This window comes from Salmo salar, chromosome 25, assembly GCF_965601325.2.
Source record: "Salmo salar chromosome 25, fSalSal1, whole genome shotgun sequence".
NCBI lineage: Eukaryota > Metazoa > Chordata > Actinopteri > Salmoniformes > Salmonidae > Salmo > Salmo salar.
Window position 1 is genome coordinate 27815400 of NC_138315.1, and position 19109 is coordinate 27834508.

Sequence of the window (19109 nt, forward strand, 5' to 3'; positions counted from 1 at the left end):
TTTGGGACGCAAGCCTTTGTCTATGGACAGTAGGGGGAACTAAGCACCTATTGCACAACCAGTTATGCTTAGGCCTATTCTGTTTTCACCACACTCTCTGAGTGGGTGGCCAATCTATCTTTGTTTCTATATCTGTGTGTAGAGTGACTCACAAGGGTTGTGACTCAATCCTGCTGCATTTGGTGTGGGAGAGAGGAGGGGGAGGCAGAGGAGGAGGAGGAGGAGGTGGTGGAGTACTCCACTCCAGGGTGTACAGTACCTGAGCCAAAACACAAATGTTTAAATGTTTGCAAAACATTCTGGAATGGAATCAGAACCCATTCCCAACCTTAACAACAGCAGGGCTTTCTTCCAAGAAGTCACAGAGATGATTTCTCTGTTGTTATGGGCCTTCTGGAAGGACAATGACTGTGAGACCAGCAGCCAGAGCCATTCAATAATCCATTATGTTTTCTCTACTAGTGCTAAGACACTAGGAGGTGAGCTACCACTAGCAGCCGCTAATAGATCACTATCGGAATGTGAATGCAAAAAGAGAACATGATGCATTGCTATGGTTTCCTGCGGAGTGGGGATATTCCCCTGAACTATTGAAGAGAACTGCAATATGTCAGACTACCATGTGTTGTTGTTGTTGCAACAGAGACAAGAAAATAAAAATGGCACCACTCAATCTCTCAACTTCCCTCCGGTCTCTATGATAACATCTCTAATGTGAACATGACTGAAAAAGGGCATGGAATGTATGAATGTATGGATAAATAATCAGATAATTGTCAGTTAATAACATAACAAAATGTGCTCATGTGTCTGAACTATTATTGGAACCCGGTTGTCTGTGGGATTCAAGATCAGGTTAGCCCACTGAGCTAAACAACATATAATTGGGGGAAAAACTACACAAGATACTACATGAAATCAGAGAACCAAAGTTTCCTTTCATATCCAAGCTCAAACAAGATCTCAAGTCAGTGTCAAACTGTGTGTGATAGTGTGACTCACACATACATGACTCATGATCATACATGACATTAACACACACCATACACTCACTTACATAAAGGAGAACATATAAGTATTTCACATAAAAGAAAGGACATACAGTACATAGGAATACTATATATAAAAGAAAGACATACATAGGGATATATAAATTATTATTATTATTTTTAAATTCAACCTTTATATAACTAGGCAAGTCAGTTAAGAAAAAAATATTATTTACAATGATGGCCTACCCCGGACAAACCCGGACGACGCTGGGCCAATTGTGCGCCGCCCTATGGGACTCCCAGTCACGGCCGGATGTGATACAGCCTGGATTCGAACCAGGGACTGTAGTAACGCCTCTTAGACTGAGATGTAGTGCCTGCGCCACTCGGGAGCTCCCCCCAAAAAGAAAGGACATACAATCCAGTTGCTTATTAAACCGACACCATCTGCTCTTCAAAGCACTGTAACAACACAGTAACAACAGCAACCCTCTCTCTGGTTCACAGCGGGGAGCAGGTCTGACATGCAGCAATGTCAACAGCTCTAGGAATAAAACCTGACAAAACATGTTACTCCCAAATGACACCCTATTCCCTATGTAGTGCACTACTTTTAAGCAAGCTTCCTGCCATCCAGAACCTATATACCAGGTGGTGTCAGAGAACGGCCCTAACAATTGTCAGACTCCAACCACCCTGGTCATAGACTGTTTTCTCTGCTACCGCACAGCAAGCGGTACAGGAGCGCCATGTCTAGGTCCAAAAGGCTTCTTAACAGCTTCTACCCCCAAACCATAAGACTGCTGAACAGCTAATCAAATGGCTACCCAGACTATTTGCATTGACCCCCCCCCCCCTTTTTTTACGCTGCTCTTACTCTCTGTTTATTATCTATGCATAGTCACTTTACCTCTACCTACATGTACATATTACCTCAATTACCTCGACTAACCTGTACCCCTGCACATTGACTCAGTACCGGTACCCCCTGTATAAAGTCTCCTTATTGTTATTTTGTTGTTGATCTTTAATTTTTTACTTTAGTTTATTTAGTAAATATTTTCTTAACTGCATTGTTGGTTAAGGGGTTGTAAGTAAGCATTTCACGGTATTCGGCGCGTGTGACAAATAAAATTTGATTTGAAATATAAACATGAGAATCCTGAGAGTTAAAAGACGAGCAGTCTCTTATTTTTATCTTTGTGATTTATCTAATACTGCCAAGTACTTTGTAATACAGTAGCACTTAACATTTCGTTGTGTAATATTGTATGGCATCTGTACATGATCCCTACACGGCCAAACAAATTAGAGAGCCTGTACTGTACCCCAGTCAATTTTCTGAGAGTGTATTCATTGAATGCACTGTACTGTATATCATTTTACAATGAAGCTGTATGTGAATGTGGCTTGTGTAATCAAGGTACGCTTTTCCTCTGAGAAAGAGCAGCGTTACATTAGTGGTGTTCAATTCCTTCTCAGCACACACACCCGAGTGTTTGCTGTAATCAATCAATTCATATCATAATACGTTGTCCCTTGATGTGCAAATTATTGTTGTTTTAGCTCTACCGTTTCCATGGAGATTTAGGAACAGACATCCCCCTCCCACGCTATCTAAAATACAACTCTTCTTCTTTAACTGACACACTGCAACTGTAAAGCATTATTCTTCCCTCATCCTGTAAGTAGCAGAAACCTGTTTCTCTAGCCTCTCCGTAGCTCCATATAGCCCCATGCTTGAGTCCTACTATTGTTTGTCAAAGAAATACTAATGTTTGCTGAAACACTTCCCGTGGCACTGGCATGAATATCTACAAACCCTCGAGCTCCTATAAAAGCGCTCCGGCAGGCAACAGTTGGCACCAGATTTTATTTTACAAGATTCTATTTAGAGCCGTTGGAGGCAGGGGCTACCTCCCAAATGGCAACCTATTCCCTATATAGTGCACTACTTTCGACCAGAGCCCTATGCACTATATAGGGAATAGGATTTGGGACATAACCAGGCACATCATTCTCCACAGTCTCCCAGTGCGTGGGCTTTATGCATTAAGTGGCTGTGCCTCAGTCTCCTCCAAATGTACTTACAGCTGCTATTACTTTATCAACCCTAATGGACATTATCATTCAGACCGCTGTTAAATTTCATAGTGGATGTAATAATATAGATCACAAAGTCTGTCTAGAGGATTGTTATCTAGTTTTCAGTGATCTCTCACATATTTGGTTTAGTTCATTGCGGTACAAATGGGTTGTGAGGTATTAAAAATGTTGTTTTGTCTGGCACAGTTGGTAGAGCATGGCTTTTGCAATGCCAATGTTCATGGGTTCGATTCCTGCTGGGGCCACCCATACTAAAATGTCGCTTGGGATACAATTGTCTGCTAAACAGCATATAATACCATAGGGATACAATACAAATAATATGAAATACAATATTATATAGTGTTGAATGTAATTCTGTGTGTATTATGCAGACATTATATGAAAGATAAAGCATCAGCCATTATTGCCAGAGGTCAACATAGAAGAGGCCTGTAGATGATCATAGTTACTGTTGCCAGAATTGGTGTCATTATAAACCCCTGTACTGTAATTACAAAGTCGTTCCAGCAGGAGCAGAGGAGCAGTTTGTAGAGGCTACAATATAATTATAGATAACAGATTAGAGCTAAAGACTTGGGAGGCAGGCAGCGACCTCTGATTGCTGCTGAGCTTTGTGGTTCACCGTCACTGCTGCAAACACCATTGTACTCAACGCACACCAGAAACACACACCAGATCATGGCTAGCGGTTATGTTGTTACTTCCTTAGAAAATGTTGTGCAACATACAGTATTTCGAGTACGAAGGTATATTCTACACAGAGCTGATAAATTCAGGTTTCTGCTATCCCCAACCTTACAACATTGTTTTATATGAGCAATGTTTATTATTTTATGTTTCTAATCAGGCACACAATGTCAAAGCTTGGGGAATTATTTCAGAAAAAGCCACTTTCCAGAAAAGAACATTCACTGGCAGAAGTAGGCCTACATGTTTAGTCTGTCTAAAGTCTGTTCTTCCCGCTGAAGAGTGCCAGCCCAGTTCATCTCGCCATATTTTCACGCCTTATCTAATTCCCTGTTGAGGGTTGGCAACAACACCAGACCAGACTAGAGAGAGAGAGAGAGAGAGAGAGAGAACGGGAGAGATAGAGAGAGAAATGGAGAGAGAGAGAGAAGGAGAGAGAGATAGCTCCCTCAGAACAGAGCTCCCTTCACAGCTTCACAGCTTAATTGGAAATCCAGCCATCATCAGACTCGCTCTCAAGACTGGCTGGTTCTAGAGGTTCTGTGGGTATCCACAAAGTCCGGGAAGATTGCTTTTAGTTATTGTGCCCATAGCGCATGGAAAGACCTGCAGGCCACGTTGAGGCTTGACTCTTGTCTCAAAGGGTCAGTTCGGGACTTTGATGAGGAATGTGGTGAAGGAGAACTGCACTTGTTTTGATTGAAGTTTTTATTTGTGTGTAATTTTATTTGTCGCTTTTCAATTTGATTAGTTTTAATGTGTAATTGTACTTTGATAGTGTTGTATTGAGACTGATCACGTTGATTTATTGCTCCAGGGTAACCTTGTAAATGAGACCATGGTCTCAATGGGTTTCCCCTTTTTAAATAAAGGTTAAATAAAAATATCAATAAATACATAAACAGCTGAGCTGAGGGAAACTGGTCTCAGGAGAAGCCTGATGGAACGTTAAGCCAGCCCTCCTCATTTCCTCTCTAAATGTGCTTTTCCCTCAAGTTCAGCCTCTATTTCAGATACGCTGCAAAATTATCATTTCATTATATAACTTATAACTCCTCAGAGAGAGTGCTGTGAGGATGGGCTATTAGTATACTCACATCAATAGGGGGTTTAGAGAAAGCAGCTTGCTATACACACTACACTTCACAGCCACTGAGCCACAGAGGCTTTACGTCTGAAATGTCACACCACCCAATGACCAACGGCCCTTCTAAATGGCTTTATGCCTTTTAGCAGTATGGTACCACACTGTCATGTGAACTGTTTAATAGAATGTCACAACTCACACCCACATCCAACCAAGGAACAGAGGGGAGTTAAAGTACTTTGTTCAATTCCTTTCATGGCAGCAACAGCAATGAAATGGATTTAGGCTGTATTTCTGTTTTGATAGAGAATGCCACCTCAGATTAGACATAGGCCTAACTTTGCTAAAAGGACACAGAGACGATAAGATTGTTACATTAAAAACACTCAAATATGTTCACATTTCCTTTTCCCACAGAGCAAGCAAATGAAGCAGATGAAATGAAGGAGAAAAAAAAATAAATTCTCTCTCCTTCCCGTCGAGTCAACCCCCATAGAGGGTTCTAGCCAGTTCTAACTTTATTGAGATGCAAATGATACCCAGAAACACACACCCACACCTACACACAAACACAAACATTTGCACACGTGCAGACACACACACAGACATAACCCCACACAACCGCAAACACCCAAACACAAATACACACCCAAACACAAATCCCCCCCCCCCACACACACACACCACACACACACACACACACACACACACACACACACACACACACACACACACACACACACACACACACACACACACACACACACACACACACACACACTGCCAGTACATCCTTGGTAACACTTTATTTTATAGATTTAAAATACTGCTTTAACAAGTAATTTCTTAATAGCTACCTTGTAAATAGCAGGCTGTAAAAAGGGTTAACAAACACCAAATACCTCAGAGCACTGGTGTGCAACACAAGCAATATGAGCAGTTTGAGCTAGTTGAATTTGAGCAAGTTGCACTAGAAAGGATCAAGTCAAGCCATGGATAAATACCCTACTACTCACCCAGAAACATGATAACTGAACCATGTAGCATGTAAAGTCGATCTCCTGGACTATAGACAGCTAAGTGGAGAAATAATCCCTCAGTACTGTAAAAGCTCTGAGTAGACCTGTCCTCCTGGTGATCTGATCTGCTGCTGACTGACTGACGGCAGACTGATGAAGGAGTGACAGAGCGAGTGATGACGGAAGAAGGGATGGCGGAGGAGGGAGGAAGGGAGGGATGTGTTGTGTGTAACATGAAAAGAGAGCGAGAGATCCCTGCCTGGTGGGAGCTGAGTGGAGGTGCCACAGAGAGCAGAAGAGAGAGAACGAGAAAAATAGAGGCAGCTGCAACCCCCACAACGCCTGTCGACCCAAACCGAGCAGTGGCACGGTCACAAACAGCCACAAATCTAGGTCAGGCTACCACTCATTTTGAGTGAGGAAACCACGAAAAACACCAAGCCTGAATCGAGCCGATCAAACCCTCCTCATCTCATCAGGATGGGCTCCCCCAGTCCAGTCGGTCTGAATCAATCAGTTTTACAAGTCTGCCTCTGCTGGCTGCGATTCAGGATTCAGGCAGAAGGAATCAGCCCCCAGTGATTCATGGGTTTGTCAGGAGGCAGCTAGTGATCACCACCAAAGAGAGAGAAAGAGAGGGGGGAAAGGAGGGAGAGAGAGAAAGAGAGGGTGAAAAGGATGGAGAGAGAGAAAGAGAGGGTGAAAAGGAGGGAGAGAGAAAGAAAAGGAGAAAAGGAGGGAGAGAGAAAGAGAGGGGGAAAATGAGGGAGAGAGAGAAAGAGAGGGTGAAAAGGAGGGAGAGAGAGAAAGAGAGGGTGAAAAGGAGGGAGAGAGAAAGAAAAGGAGAAAAGGAGGGAGAGAGAAAGAGAGGGGAAAATGAGGGAGAGAGAGAAAGGATGGAAGAGACGAGGAGAGAAGATGGAGGGGGAGAGAGAGACAGAAACAAGAGAGAGATCAGACACCTTGTCTGAGCTCAGTTCACATGGAGCTGTTCAAAGGACAGAGGGAAACTTAACTACACGTTTGAACTTCACACACTGAGAGATTGTAACATGATACCATGTCATCAGCTGTGTTGAAATGTGAGGTAGCCCCCTCAGTTAAGTCAGGGTGAAAAACACACATCCACTGTGGTGACTACATTATATTGTATCTCAAGGGAACACTTACAAAGGGAACACTTAAATTACTTAAAATCACAGAAGAGCCCTGGGAGGAAGAGAGAGAAGGAGAGTGAGGGGAGGAAGGCAAGGAAAGGGATGGAGGGTGAGGAAGGGTGAAGGGAGGCAAAACATTTGGGCAGGTTTTCTGTACTCACAGCTGTGTCGTGTTTCCTAAAATTAAACTGCAATTAAGATTGTGTTACCTGACAAAACACTCCAGGCTTGTGAGAAATACAAGACTCGCAACATCCAAGAATACAACAGCAGCACATGGTGTGTAAAGCCTAGAGCTTAGAATGAGGAGGGAGAAAGTGGTTGGTTTCCAAGAGTCAGGCCTGGGCTTAGCCTTACCATCAGTCACTACAGCAGACAGTAGAGGTTAGAACACTAGAAGTAAGGACAGGGCACTAGAGAAGGAGAAAGAGGACACTCCAACAAAAATAGCCGAATGCTGAAGCACACAAAAGAACATTATCAAACACTCTTCGACTGGTGAAGTGTTTAAAAGCCCTTTGACTTACTGTAGGCTTGATTGATCAAATTCCCTGACTGAACACTCTGGGTGTCTTCCCTCTCAGACACTCACAGATATCCTGCGCTGGCCAAGGATTCGTGGAAGAGTTGAACTCCGCCAACAACAATGGTGTCGATTACTCTCTCATCACAAACAATACTTCGGTCTATTTCCCCAGAGGCGATTCAGAGAATGGCAATTCACTGATATGCTGCCAGTAGTAGACTCCTGATCAGTCCAAATATTGCTCACCATGGTGGGTTTGTTGCCCAGCCCACATATCTGGGTTCAAATACTATTCGAAATCTTTCAAATACTTTGAGCGTTTGCTCTAGCCTGCCTCGATTGCCAGAAGGCCAACGTTTTGCACTTTTCAGACAATTGCACTGGGTCTATTAAGCCAGGAAAGATCAATCAAGCACAGGTAAAGTATTTACAATGATTTTGAATACTATAATAACCCAGGTCTGTTTAGCCCGGTGTGTTCTCATGTCTCGGTAAAGGTCATTATGGGTTATTACTGGCATTCCCCCCAACCTGTTGACATGATTGATGTTCTGGGGACAGTGTCGGCTGCATGCTGCTACTCAGCAGCTCAAGCTTGTCCGCTTCTTTGGTTACAGTTGGCTGGACAGCAGTACACACACACACACACACACACACACACACACACACACACACACACACACACACACACACACACACACACACACACACACACACACACACACACACACACACACACACACACACACACACACACACACACACACACACACACACACGATCTCTAGACGCACCGACGCGGAACATTGCCTTAACCTTTCTCCCTTTACAACAAGATGCAAAGCTAAGCGTGGAACTATAAATATATCTCGGGATTCCTTCCAACTGACTATAAAATGTATGCTTCCTGGCGTTGGCACACTGTCTGACATGGTGTCTTACATTCCACAGGATCTTGTCTTGAGTTTCATATGAAAGAGTAAATGCTACAGCAATAAAAAAAACACCACACCACAACACTGACACACTTTTTTTCTTTTTAATTCACCTTTATTTAACCAGGTAGGCAAGTTGAGAACAAGTTCTCATTTACAATTGCGACCTGACCAAGATAAAGCAAAGCAGTTTGACACATACAACAACACAGAGTTACACATGGAGTAAAACAAACATACAGTCAATAATACAGTAGAAAAATAAGTCTATATACAATGTGAGCAAATGAGGTGAGATAAGGGAGGTAAAGGCAAAAAAAGGCCATGGTGGCGAAGTACATACAATATAGCAAGTAAAACACGGGAATGGTACATTTGCAGTGGAAGAAAGTGCAAAGTAGAAATAGAAATAATGGGGTGCAAAGGAGCAAAATAAATAAATAAATAAATACAGTAGGGGAAGAGGTAGTTGTTTGGGCTAAATTATAGATAGGCTATGTAAAGGTGCAGTAATCTGTGAGCTGCTCTGACAGCTGGTGCTTAAAGCTAGTGAGGGAGATAAGTGTTTCCAGTTTCAGAGATTTTTGTAGTTCGTTCCAGTCATTGGCAGCAGAGAACTAGAAGGAGAGGTGGCCGAAGGAGGAATTGGCTTTGGGGTTGACCAGTGAGATATACCTGCTGGAGCGCGTGCTACAGGTGGGTGCTGCTATGGTGACCAGTGAGCGGAGATATGGGGGGACTTTACCTAGCAGGGTCTTGTAGATGACCTGGAGCCAGTGGGTTTGGCGACGAGTATGAAGCGAGGGCCAGCCAATGAGAGCGTACAGGTCGCAGTGGTGGGTAATATATGGGGCTTTGGTGACAAAACGGATGACACTGTGATAGACTGCATCCAGTTTATTGAGTAGGGTATTGGAGGCTATTTTGGAAATGACATCGCCGAAGTCGAGGATCGGTAGGATGGTCAGTTTTACGAGGGTATGTTTGGTAGCATGAGTGAAGGATGCTTTGTTGCATCCTAAGTCAGAACCGTCCAGAGTAGTGATGCTGGACGGGCGGGCAGGTGCAGGCAGCGATTGGTTGAAGAGCATGCATTTAGTTTTACTTGTATTTAAGAGCAGTTGGAGGCCACGGAAGGAGAGTTGTATGGCATTGAAGCTCGTCTGGAGGGTTGTTAACACAGTGTCCAAAGAAGGTCCAGAAGTATACAGAATGGTGTCATCTGCGTAGAGGTGGAACAGAGACTCACCAGCAGCAAGAGCGATATCATTGATGTATACAGAGAAAAGAGTTGGCCCAAGAATTGAACCCTGTGGCACCCCCATAGAGACTGCCAGAGGCCCGGACAACAGGCATCCGATTTGACACATTGAACTCTATCAGAGAAGTAGTTGGTAAACCAGGCGAGGCAATCATTTGAGAAACCAAGGCTATTGAGTCTGCCGATGAGGATGTGTTGATTGACAGAGTCGAAAGCCTTGGCCAGGTCAATGAATACGGCAGCACAGTATTGTTTCTTATCGATGGCGGTTACGATATCGTTTAGGACCTTGAGCGTGGCTGAGGTGCACCCATGACCAGCTCTGAAACCAGATTGCATAGCGGAGAAGGTACGGTGGGATTCGAAATGGTCGGTAATCTGTTTGTTGACTTGGCTTTCGAAGAACTTAGAAAGGCAGAGTAGGATAGATATAGGTCTGTAGCAGTTTGGGTCAAGAGTGTCCCCTCCTTTGAAGAGGGGAATGACAGCAGCTGCTTTCCAATCTTTGGGAATCTCAGACGACACGAAAGAGAGGTTGAACAGGCTAGTAATAGGGGTTGCAACAATTTCGGCAGATCATTTTAGAAAGAAAGGGTCCAGATATGTCTAGCCCAGCTGATTTGTAGGGGTCCAGATTTTGCAGCTCTTTCAGAACATCAGCTGACTGGATTTGGGAGAAGGAGACATGTGGAAGGCTTGGGCAAGTAGCTGTGGGGGGTGCAGTGCTGTTGACCGCGGTAGGGGTAGCCAGGTGGAAAGCATGGCCAGCCGTAGAAAAATGCTTATTGAAATTCTCAATTATAGTGGATTTATTGGTGGTGACAGAGTTTCCTATTCTCAGTGTAGTGGGCAGCTGGGAGGAGGTGCTCTTATTCTCTTTACAGTGTCCCAGAACTTTTTTGAGTTTGTGTTGCAGGAAGCAAATTTCTGCTTGAAAAAGCTTGCCTTGGCTTTTCTAACTGCCTGTGTATATTGGTTTCTAACTTCCCTGAAAAGTTGCATATATCACGGGGGCTGTTCGATGCTAATGCAGAACGCCACAGGATGCTTTTGTGTTGGTTAAGGGCAGTCAGGTCTGGAGAGAACCAAGGGCTATATCTGTTCCTGGTTCTAAATTTCTTGAATGGGGCATGCTTATTTAAGATGGTGAGGAAGGCATTTAAAAGAAAATAACCAGGCATCCTCTACTGATGGGATGAGGTCAATATCCTTCCAGAATACCTGGGCCAGGCCGATTAGAAAGGCCTGCTCGCTGGAGTGTTTCAGGGAGCGTTTGACAGTGATGAGTCAAATGACCAAATGCAGTCAAATGACCAAATTGTCCCCTCTAGTGGGCTCATGGGTGGAATGTTATTCATATTTCATAATTATTAAACATCAATTTATTTTTATGCAGAAACTCTGGTGTTTTTATGTCAAACGGTTTTGTTATATTTCAATATTTTATGATGTATATAAAGTGTAATATTTGGATGCAAACTAAATTTTTTATACATTTCAACTCTATATCTGACATGGTGCAGGTGTCTCCTTCTTTTTATGCCTCTAACCATGTGTGTGAAGTGTATACTTTTGTTTCAAAGTAGATTTGTTTAAGACTACCAACACACACTCTGTGTGACCCTGATTTAGCCCACTGCAGTAAAAGGTTAAAAAGCACACCACCATGAAAAATAAGTTTCACCTTGTAGACATTACTGAAGTTGTTTAAGTTCATTTAACACTAGCTGAGTGAGTGAGGGCATTTCACTTTGTTTAGCTCTGTTGTGCAGCTCGCTACACTGAGTATACCAGACATTAGGAACACCTTCCTAATATTGAGTTGCATAACCCCCCCACCTTTTGCCCTCAGAACAGCCTCAATTTGTCGGGCATGGACTCTACAAGATGTTGAAAGCATTCCACAGGGATGCTGCCCCACATTGGCATAATTCATTATGGCCTTTCTCTTGCATTTAAAAGATGATTGTACAAAAAATACAAAAAAACGCATGTTTTTTTCTTCGTATTATCTTTTACCCGATCTAATGTGTTATATTCTCCTACATTAATTTCACATTTCCACAAACTTCAAAAGTGTTTCCTTTCAAATGGTATCAAGAATATGCATATCCTTGTTTCAGGTCCTGAGCTACAGGCAGTTAGATTTGGGCATGTCATTTTAGGCGAAAATTGAAAAAAAGGGTCTCATCCTTAAGAGGTTTTTAATACCTTGTAGGCTGACATATGAAGTGTATAGTGCACTACTTGTGACGATAGTCCTATGAGCCCTGGTCAAAAGTAGTGCACTACATAGGGAATACTGTAGGGTGCCATTTTGGATGCAACCTCCATGTTAACAAATTAAAGCCAGTCACGCATGACAGAGTTTAGAGGCAATTTAGAACTGATTAAAATATAGCTGACGTGAGATTAAATAGAGGGAGGAAAAAGCAACACTGCCCCAAGAGTCAACAGTATCACGATAACAGGCTAACAGTATTGTCTGACTACTGTGTGAAATCTTTGACTACATCCCAAATGGCACCCTATTATAATGCACTACATTTGACCAGAGCCTATGGTCAAAAGTAGTGTACTATAAAGGGAATAGGGCACCGTTTGAGACAGAGCCTCTATCTGCCTCACCCATTTCCCTAGGATGTAGAAACACATACAGTACTTCAGTAAGTACTTAAGACAAATGCATTTATATGTATATCTGTCAATAGGAAGCGTATAACAGCTTTACAGGTTATATATTTGGTCAGTCAGCACGAATGGCATCATAAATCATCATAAATCATAAATCCTCTTGAAAGGGGTTACACAACAATCACGCATTGCACTGCATGTAGGTTTATTTCAGTCAAGCATTTCACTTAAGGGTATAAAGGACTTTTAGAATGCTTTACATAAAAAGGTTTTACATAATAAAACCCTAGCCGCATTTCATAGTCAAGGTATTTTACTGTACAGTATAACGGCATCTCTCCATCCACATTAGCACAGGACCCTAGTCTGCACCAATCCTTTTATCATTTATTGTACGACTAGATTGCATATTAGCGAGCCACTAAGCTAATAGATGAACCTTATTAACAGTGTGTTGATGTGAGATGGGAACCACTTTGCACTACTGATGGCTGTGTTCAATCTCCATACCTCAATAAGACAGCAGAGCTCCAGACTCAGAGTTGGCCCTCACAAACTTCTTCCACACGTTAGAGAGAAAAACACACAGGAATGTAGACCGTCTGTCTGTCTGTCTGTCTGTCTGTCTGTCTGTCTGTCTGTCTGTCTGTCTGTCTGTCTGTCTGCTCTCAATTTAATATTCCTTAATTTGACTGCTCTTTACTCTTTTCATAGATCTTTCGTTCTCTCTCCTTCCTTCAGCCCTGTATAACACTTCTCTCTCCTTCCTTCAGCCCTGTCTAACACTTCTCTCTCCTTCCTTCAGCCCTGTATAACACTTCTCTCTCCTTCCTTCAGCCCTGTCTAACACTTCTCTCTCTTTCCTTCAGCCGTGTCTAACACTTCTCTCTCTTTCCTTCAGCCCTGTCTAACACTTCTCTCCCCTTCCTTCAGCCCTGTCTAACACTTCTCTCTCCTTCCTTCAGCCCTGTCTAACACTTCTCTCTCTTTCCTTCAGCCGTCTAACACTTCTCTCTCCTTCCTTCAGCCCTGTCTAACACTTCTCTCTCCTTCCTTCAGCCCTGTCTAACACTTCTCTCCCCTTCCTTCAGCCCTGTCTAACACTTCTCTCCCCTTCCTTCAGCCCTGTCTAACACTTCTCTCCCCTTCCTTCAGCCCTGTCTAACACTTCTCTCCCCTTCCTTCAGCCGTCTAACACTTCTCTCTCCTTCCCTCTTCCTCCTTCACCCCTGTCAAACACTTCTCTCTCCTTCTCTCTTCTCTCTCTCCTTCCTTCAGCCCTGTCTAACACCTCTCTCTCTCTCCCCCAGCCCTGTCTAACACGTCTCTCTCTCCCTCAGCCCTGTCTAACACTTCTCTCTCCTTCTCTCTCTCCTTCCTTCAGTCCTATCTAACACTTCTCTCTCCTTCTCTCTCTCCTTCCTTCAGCCTGTCTAACACCTCTCTCTCTCCCTCAGCCCTGTCTAACAAACTCTCTCTCTCCTCAGCCCTGTTTAACACTTCTCTCTCTCTCCCTCAGCCCTGTCTAACAAACTCTCTCTCTCCTCAGCCCTGTTTAACACTTCTCTCTCTCTCCCTCAGCCCTGTCTAAGACTTCTCTCTCCTTCTCTCTCTCCTTCCTTCAGCCCTGTCTAACACTTATCTCTCCTTCCTCCAGCCCTGTCTAACACTTGCTCTCACCCTGACAATTCTCATGTTTTGAATCCGAGGGGGTTCAAGTTGCTCATTGGGAAACAAGCTTCTCATCTAAATCTTTGGCAGGTGACTGCCTGACTGTGTGAGAGAGAGCTCCTTTTCCTGCTGGACTGGGTCTGCTCACATTACCAGAGGGAGTATTGGCATTTGTCATGGTGATGGCCATCCGAGCCTGTCGCCTGCTGTTGGTTGGGATGATCACCAGTGTCAGGTGAAGCACAACTGCTTAATCCTGCTGCAATTTCCTGCAGCATCAAGCCTGACTCGTAATATAATACACTCAAAAAGACGAACACACGTGCATGCACATGACCACGCACACGCACACACACACAAACACCAACTCCAACAACATGATGTCATTGAGACGGCTGGGGTAGTGGAGAGAGAGGGACATACAATCTCTCTGATCTGACAAGGTTTTTATATGTATTCCTACATTACAAGTTCCTTTGGATTCAATCTTTAATCTAAATATTAAGGGATTTATATCAACGTACAATGTGAAATATATTGTCATCCATTACACATTGTCGTCCTGACTACTGGAACTGTCCTTCAACAAAAGCCTGTCAATACAAACTCACCAGCAGAGTTTATCACCAGCAACAATACTTTAGATAGGCAGGACAGTGACCCTGCATCATCAACAATACTGTAGATAGGCAGGACAGTGACCCTGCATCATCAACAATACTGTAGATAGGCAGGACAGTGACCCTGCATCATCAACAATACTGTAGATAGGCAGGACAGTGACCCTGCATCATCAACAATACTGTAGATAGGCAGGACAGTGACCCTGCATCATCAACAATACTGTAGATAGGCAGGACAGTGACCCTGCATCATCAACAATACTGTAGATAGGTAGGACAGTGACCCTGCATCATCAACAATACTGTAGATAGGCAGGACAGTGACCCTGCATCATCAACAATACTGTAGATAGGCAGGACAGTGACCCTGCATCATCAACAATACTGTAGATAGGCAGGACAGTGACCCTGCATCATCAACAATACTGTAGATAGGCAGGACAGTGACCCTGCATCATCAACAATACTGTAGATAGGCAGGACAGTGACCCTGCATCATCAACAATACTGTAGATAGGCAGGACAGTGACCCTGTATCATCAACAATACTGTAGATAGGCAGGACAGTGATCCTGTATCATAATGATCTCCAAATAAACACTTGGAAGCAAAAATACTTTGAGAAACTGTAAGAATCTTAAATAAATCCAGTTAGACTTAGATGTATGCTGCCATTCTTTAGGGATCACTGAACTGTACTGTAATCCCTTGAATTTGAGAGATGGGCGGAATGACAGCAGGGCGCAGGGTTGAGGAAGCACATGAAGGGAAGTCAGCCCTGTCCCAAATGCTGACAATGCCTGCGTCTCAAACGGCACCCTATTCCCTATATAGTGCACTACTTTTGACCAGAGCCCTATGGGCCATGGTCAAAAGAAGTGCACTATAAAGGGAATAGGGTGCCCTTTGGAATGCAACCAATAACCATGCCCTGCATGGACATAATGTGGAGCTATGTGGCTCGTTTAACATCAATCTGTCCTGCTCAGGCTGACAAAGGGAGCCATCACTTCCCATCTGCGGCCTCTTGCCCCCTTCCTGCTGCCCTGCCACCCTGGCCCATACGCTGCCAGTTGTCCTCTATGGAGAGGGGAGCACTACTCACTCCCTTTCACCCCCGATGTCAAGCTAATGTCCCCATAACCATAAAACAAACAAAGGCTGGGCTGGCGTCACCCACCTACAGCACTGAGGGCTCCAGAGGAACAGTGAGGGATATAGACATCCTATCCTGATCAGTCTCCACTCATCCCTAGTCAATGTCCCCATAAACCACAGACCAGACTCACCGACAGTACTAAGGGGACAGTGAGACACACATTCTGTCCTGATCTGTCTCCATCCATCCTCCAGTCCAAAAGTGACTGCTCCGTCTCCATCTGATATGGGTGGTCTTTCTCTCCTACCATCCTCCCATGTGAAATGTCCCAGACTGAGGCCAGGCTGGGAAGGCATCAACCATAGTGCTAAGGGCAAGAGTGGGACAGTGAGGGCCACACGTCCTGTCTCTGTCTCCATTCATCCTTAATAGCCTAACGAAGACCTCCATTTATTCAACCCCCGGTCCAAATGTAATACTGTAGCTCTCTCTCCATCTGATGCGGGTGGTCTGTCTGTCTACCCAAATCATGGGGACAAATCAATAAAGCTTACTTCCAACGCTTGGCAAAGAAAATATGTTAAAAAAAAAATATATAGCTTTTCAATAAACAAATAACACCACACAGCGGCAATCTCTAGTTTCTACAGTGAAATATCTATATCCCTAGGGCTGTAACGGTACACATCTTCGTACCGAACAGTTCAGTATGGTGACCTCGGTTCAGTCCGCACTGTGAACCCAAATGAATACATATATATATAACACTAATACTAGGCCTATAGGCTATGCCCACGCTGCGTTGTATGCCATTGCCTCATGAGTTAATCTGAGCTGAAAAAACATTACAGGCTATTCCGTTTAAAAACTACAGCGTAGGCGCACATTGTAATCAAAATTCTAATCTCAACTGGCGGATTTCAAACTATCCTTTTGTGAGGCGCAGCTGGGAACTTTGTAGATGGTGAGTGGTGGGATCGATAAACCATAATTGGAGGATCCTCCATCATCGTTTAAGTCTCCAGTTTGGGAACATTTTGGCTTCACAGCTGATTACAATGGCGATGGACAGAGAACTGTGGATAAAAAGTTAACAGTATGTTCGCCACTGCTCAACGAGAATAGCCTATGCAGAGTGGCGCGTGTAACATGTTGTTGTTGTCGGGCCAATCAAAAGTAAAACATTATGGAATTAAAAGTTAAATGAAAAGTATATGCTACAACGAACAAGAGCCAACAGGTAGGCTGCTATTTAATAACCTGAATGAAGGTGTTGTTATTTGTAACTGTAGGACAGGAAGAAAGCACATGCAGACTCAATTAGCCTAGCTAGCTGGCTAGCTAACTTAGCTAACTATCTAAGCCAACTAGTTAACCATGGGACCACGTAGCCATGGGACCACGTAAACACCATGGGACCACGTAGCCGTCATACCGCTCAGGAAGGAGACGTGTTCTGTCTCCTAGAGATGAACGTACTTTGGTGCGAAAAGTGCAAATCAATCCCAGAAAACAGCAAAGGACCTTGTGAAGATGCTGGAGGAAACAGGTACAAAAGTATCTATATCCACAGTAAAACGAGTCCTATATCGACATCATCTGAAAGGCCGCTCAGCAAGGAAGAAGCCACTGCTCCAAAACCGCCATAGAAAAGCCAGACTACAGTTTGCAACTGCACATGGGGACAAAGATCTTACTTTTTGGAGAAATGTCCTCTGGTCTGATGAAACAAAAATAGAACTGTTTGGCCATAATGACCATTGTTACGTTTGGAGGAAAAAGGGGGAGGCTTGCAAGCCGAAGAACACCATCCCATCCGTGAAGCACGGGGTGGCAGCATCATGTTTTGGGGGTGCTTTGCTGCAGGAGGGACTGGAGCACTTCACAAAATAGATGACATCATGAGGCAGGAAAATGATGTGGATATATTGAAGCAACATCTCAAGACATCAGTCAGGAAGTTAAAGCTTGGTCGCAAATGGGTCTTCCAAATGGACAATGACCCCAAGCATACTTCCAAAGTTGTGGCAAAATGGCTTAAGGACAACAAAGTAAAGGTATTGAAATGGCCATCACAAAGCACTGACCTCAATCCCATAGAACATTTGTGGGCATAACTGAAAAAGCGTGTGAAAGCAAGGAGGCCTACAAACCTGACTCAGTTGGACCAGCTCTGTCAGGAGGAATGGGCCAAAATTCACCAAACTAATTGTGGGAAGCTTGTGGAAGGCTACCCGAAACGTTTGACCAAAGTTAAACAATTTAAAGGCAATGCTACCAAATACTAATTGAGTGTATGTAAACTTCTGACCCACTGGGAACGTGATGAAAGAAATAAAAGCGGAAATAAATCATTATCTTGTCATATGGTGGGTGTAGCTGGTGCATGGAAGTCAGGCGCAGGAGAGCAGAGATGAGTGAACAAAGAACACTTTACTGAGGCAATTGTAAGAACAACCACGTCACAAAAAACAAATGCCCCAAAGAACAAGTGAGGCAGCACAAAGTACAACAACCAAGTACAAAGTATCGGCTGCCACAAATCATGGGTACAAATAAAACCCGGCGCAACCCAGCTGGAAGCGTGCCAACCTAGACAATAAACAATACCCCACACAGACATGGAGGGAACAGAGGGCAAAATACACATAGTAATCATGAGGAGATGTAAACCAGGTGTGCGGAAAATAAGACAAAACAAATGGAAAATGAAAGGTGGAGTGGCAATGGCTAGAAGACCGGTGACGTCGACCGCCGAATGCCGCCCAAACAAGGAGAGGGACCAACATCGGCGGAAGTCGTGACAGTACCCCCCCCCCCCTGACGCGTGGCTCCAGAAGCGCGCCGAACACCGGCCTCGGGGACGACCCGGAGGGCGAGGTGCAGGGCGATCCAGATGGAGACGGTGGAACTCCCGCAGCATTGAAGGGTCCAATACGTCCTCCACTGGGACCCAGCATCTCCCCTCCGGACCGTACCCCTCCCAGTCCACGAGGTACTGAAGGCCCCTCGCCCGACGCCTCGAATCCAGTATGGAGAGAACGGAGTACGCCGGGGCCCCCTCGATGTCCAGAGGGGGCGGAGGAACATCCCGCACCTCAGACTCCTGGAGCGGGCCAGCCACCACCGGCCTGAGGAGAGACACATGGAACGAGGGGTTAATACGGTAATCGGGGGGAAGCTGTAACCTGTAACTCACCTCGTTCAGTCAGCTCAGGACTTTAAATGGCCCCACAAACCACGGCCCCAGCTTCCGGCAGGGCAGGCGGAGGGGCAGGTTTCGGGTCGAGAGCCAGACCCGGTCCCCCG

General features: G+C 44.4%; 1 protein-coding gene across 3 annotated transcripts in view; it reads right to left on the reverse strand.

The window, feature by feature from the left end:
* The window catches only part of LOC106586462 (zinc finger protein 385B), a 173274-nt gene that overhangs the window by 69344 nt on the left and 84821 nt on the right, over nucleotides 1-19109 (reverse strand). The window contains exon 1 of one of the 3 annotated variants that reach the window (XM_014173812.3): nucleotides 5892-7002. The exons of the other annotated variants lie outside the window; for them this stretch is intronic. Within the exon in view, the coding sequence (XP_014029287.1) occupies nucleotides 5892-6129 (238 nt within the window). The 5' untranslated portion in view covers nucleotides 6130-7002. Of the gene's footprint in view, nucleotides 1-5891; nucleotides 7003-19109 lie in introns of those variants that run through there. 3 annotated transcript variants of the gene reach the window in all.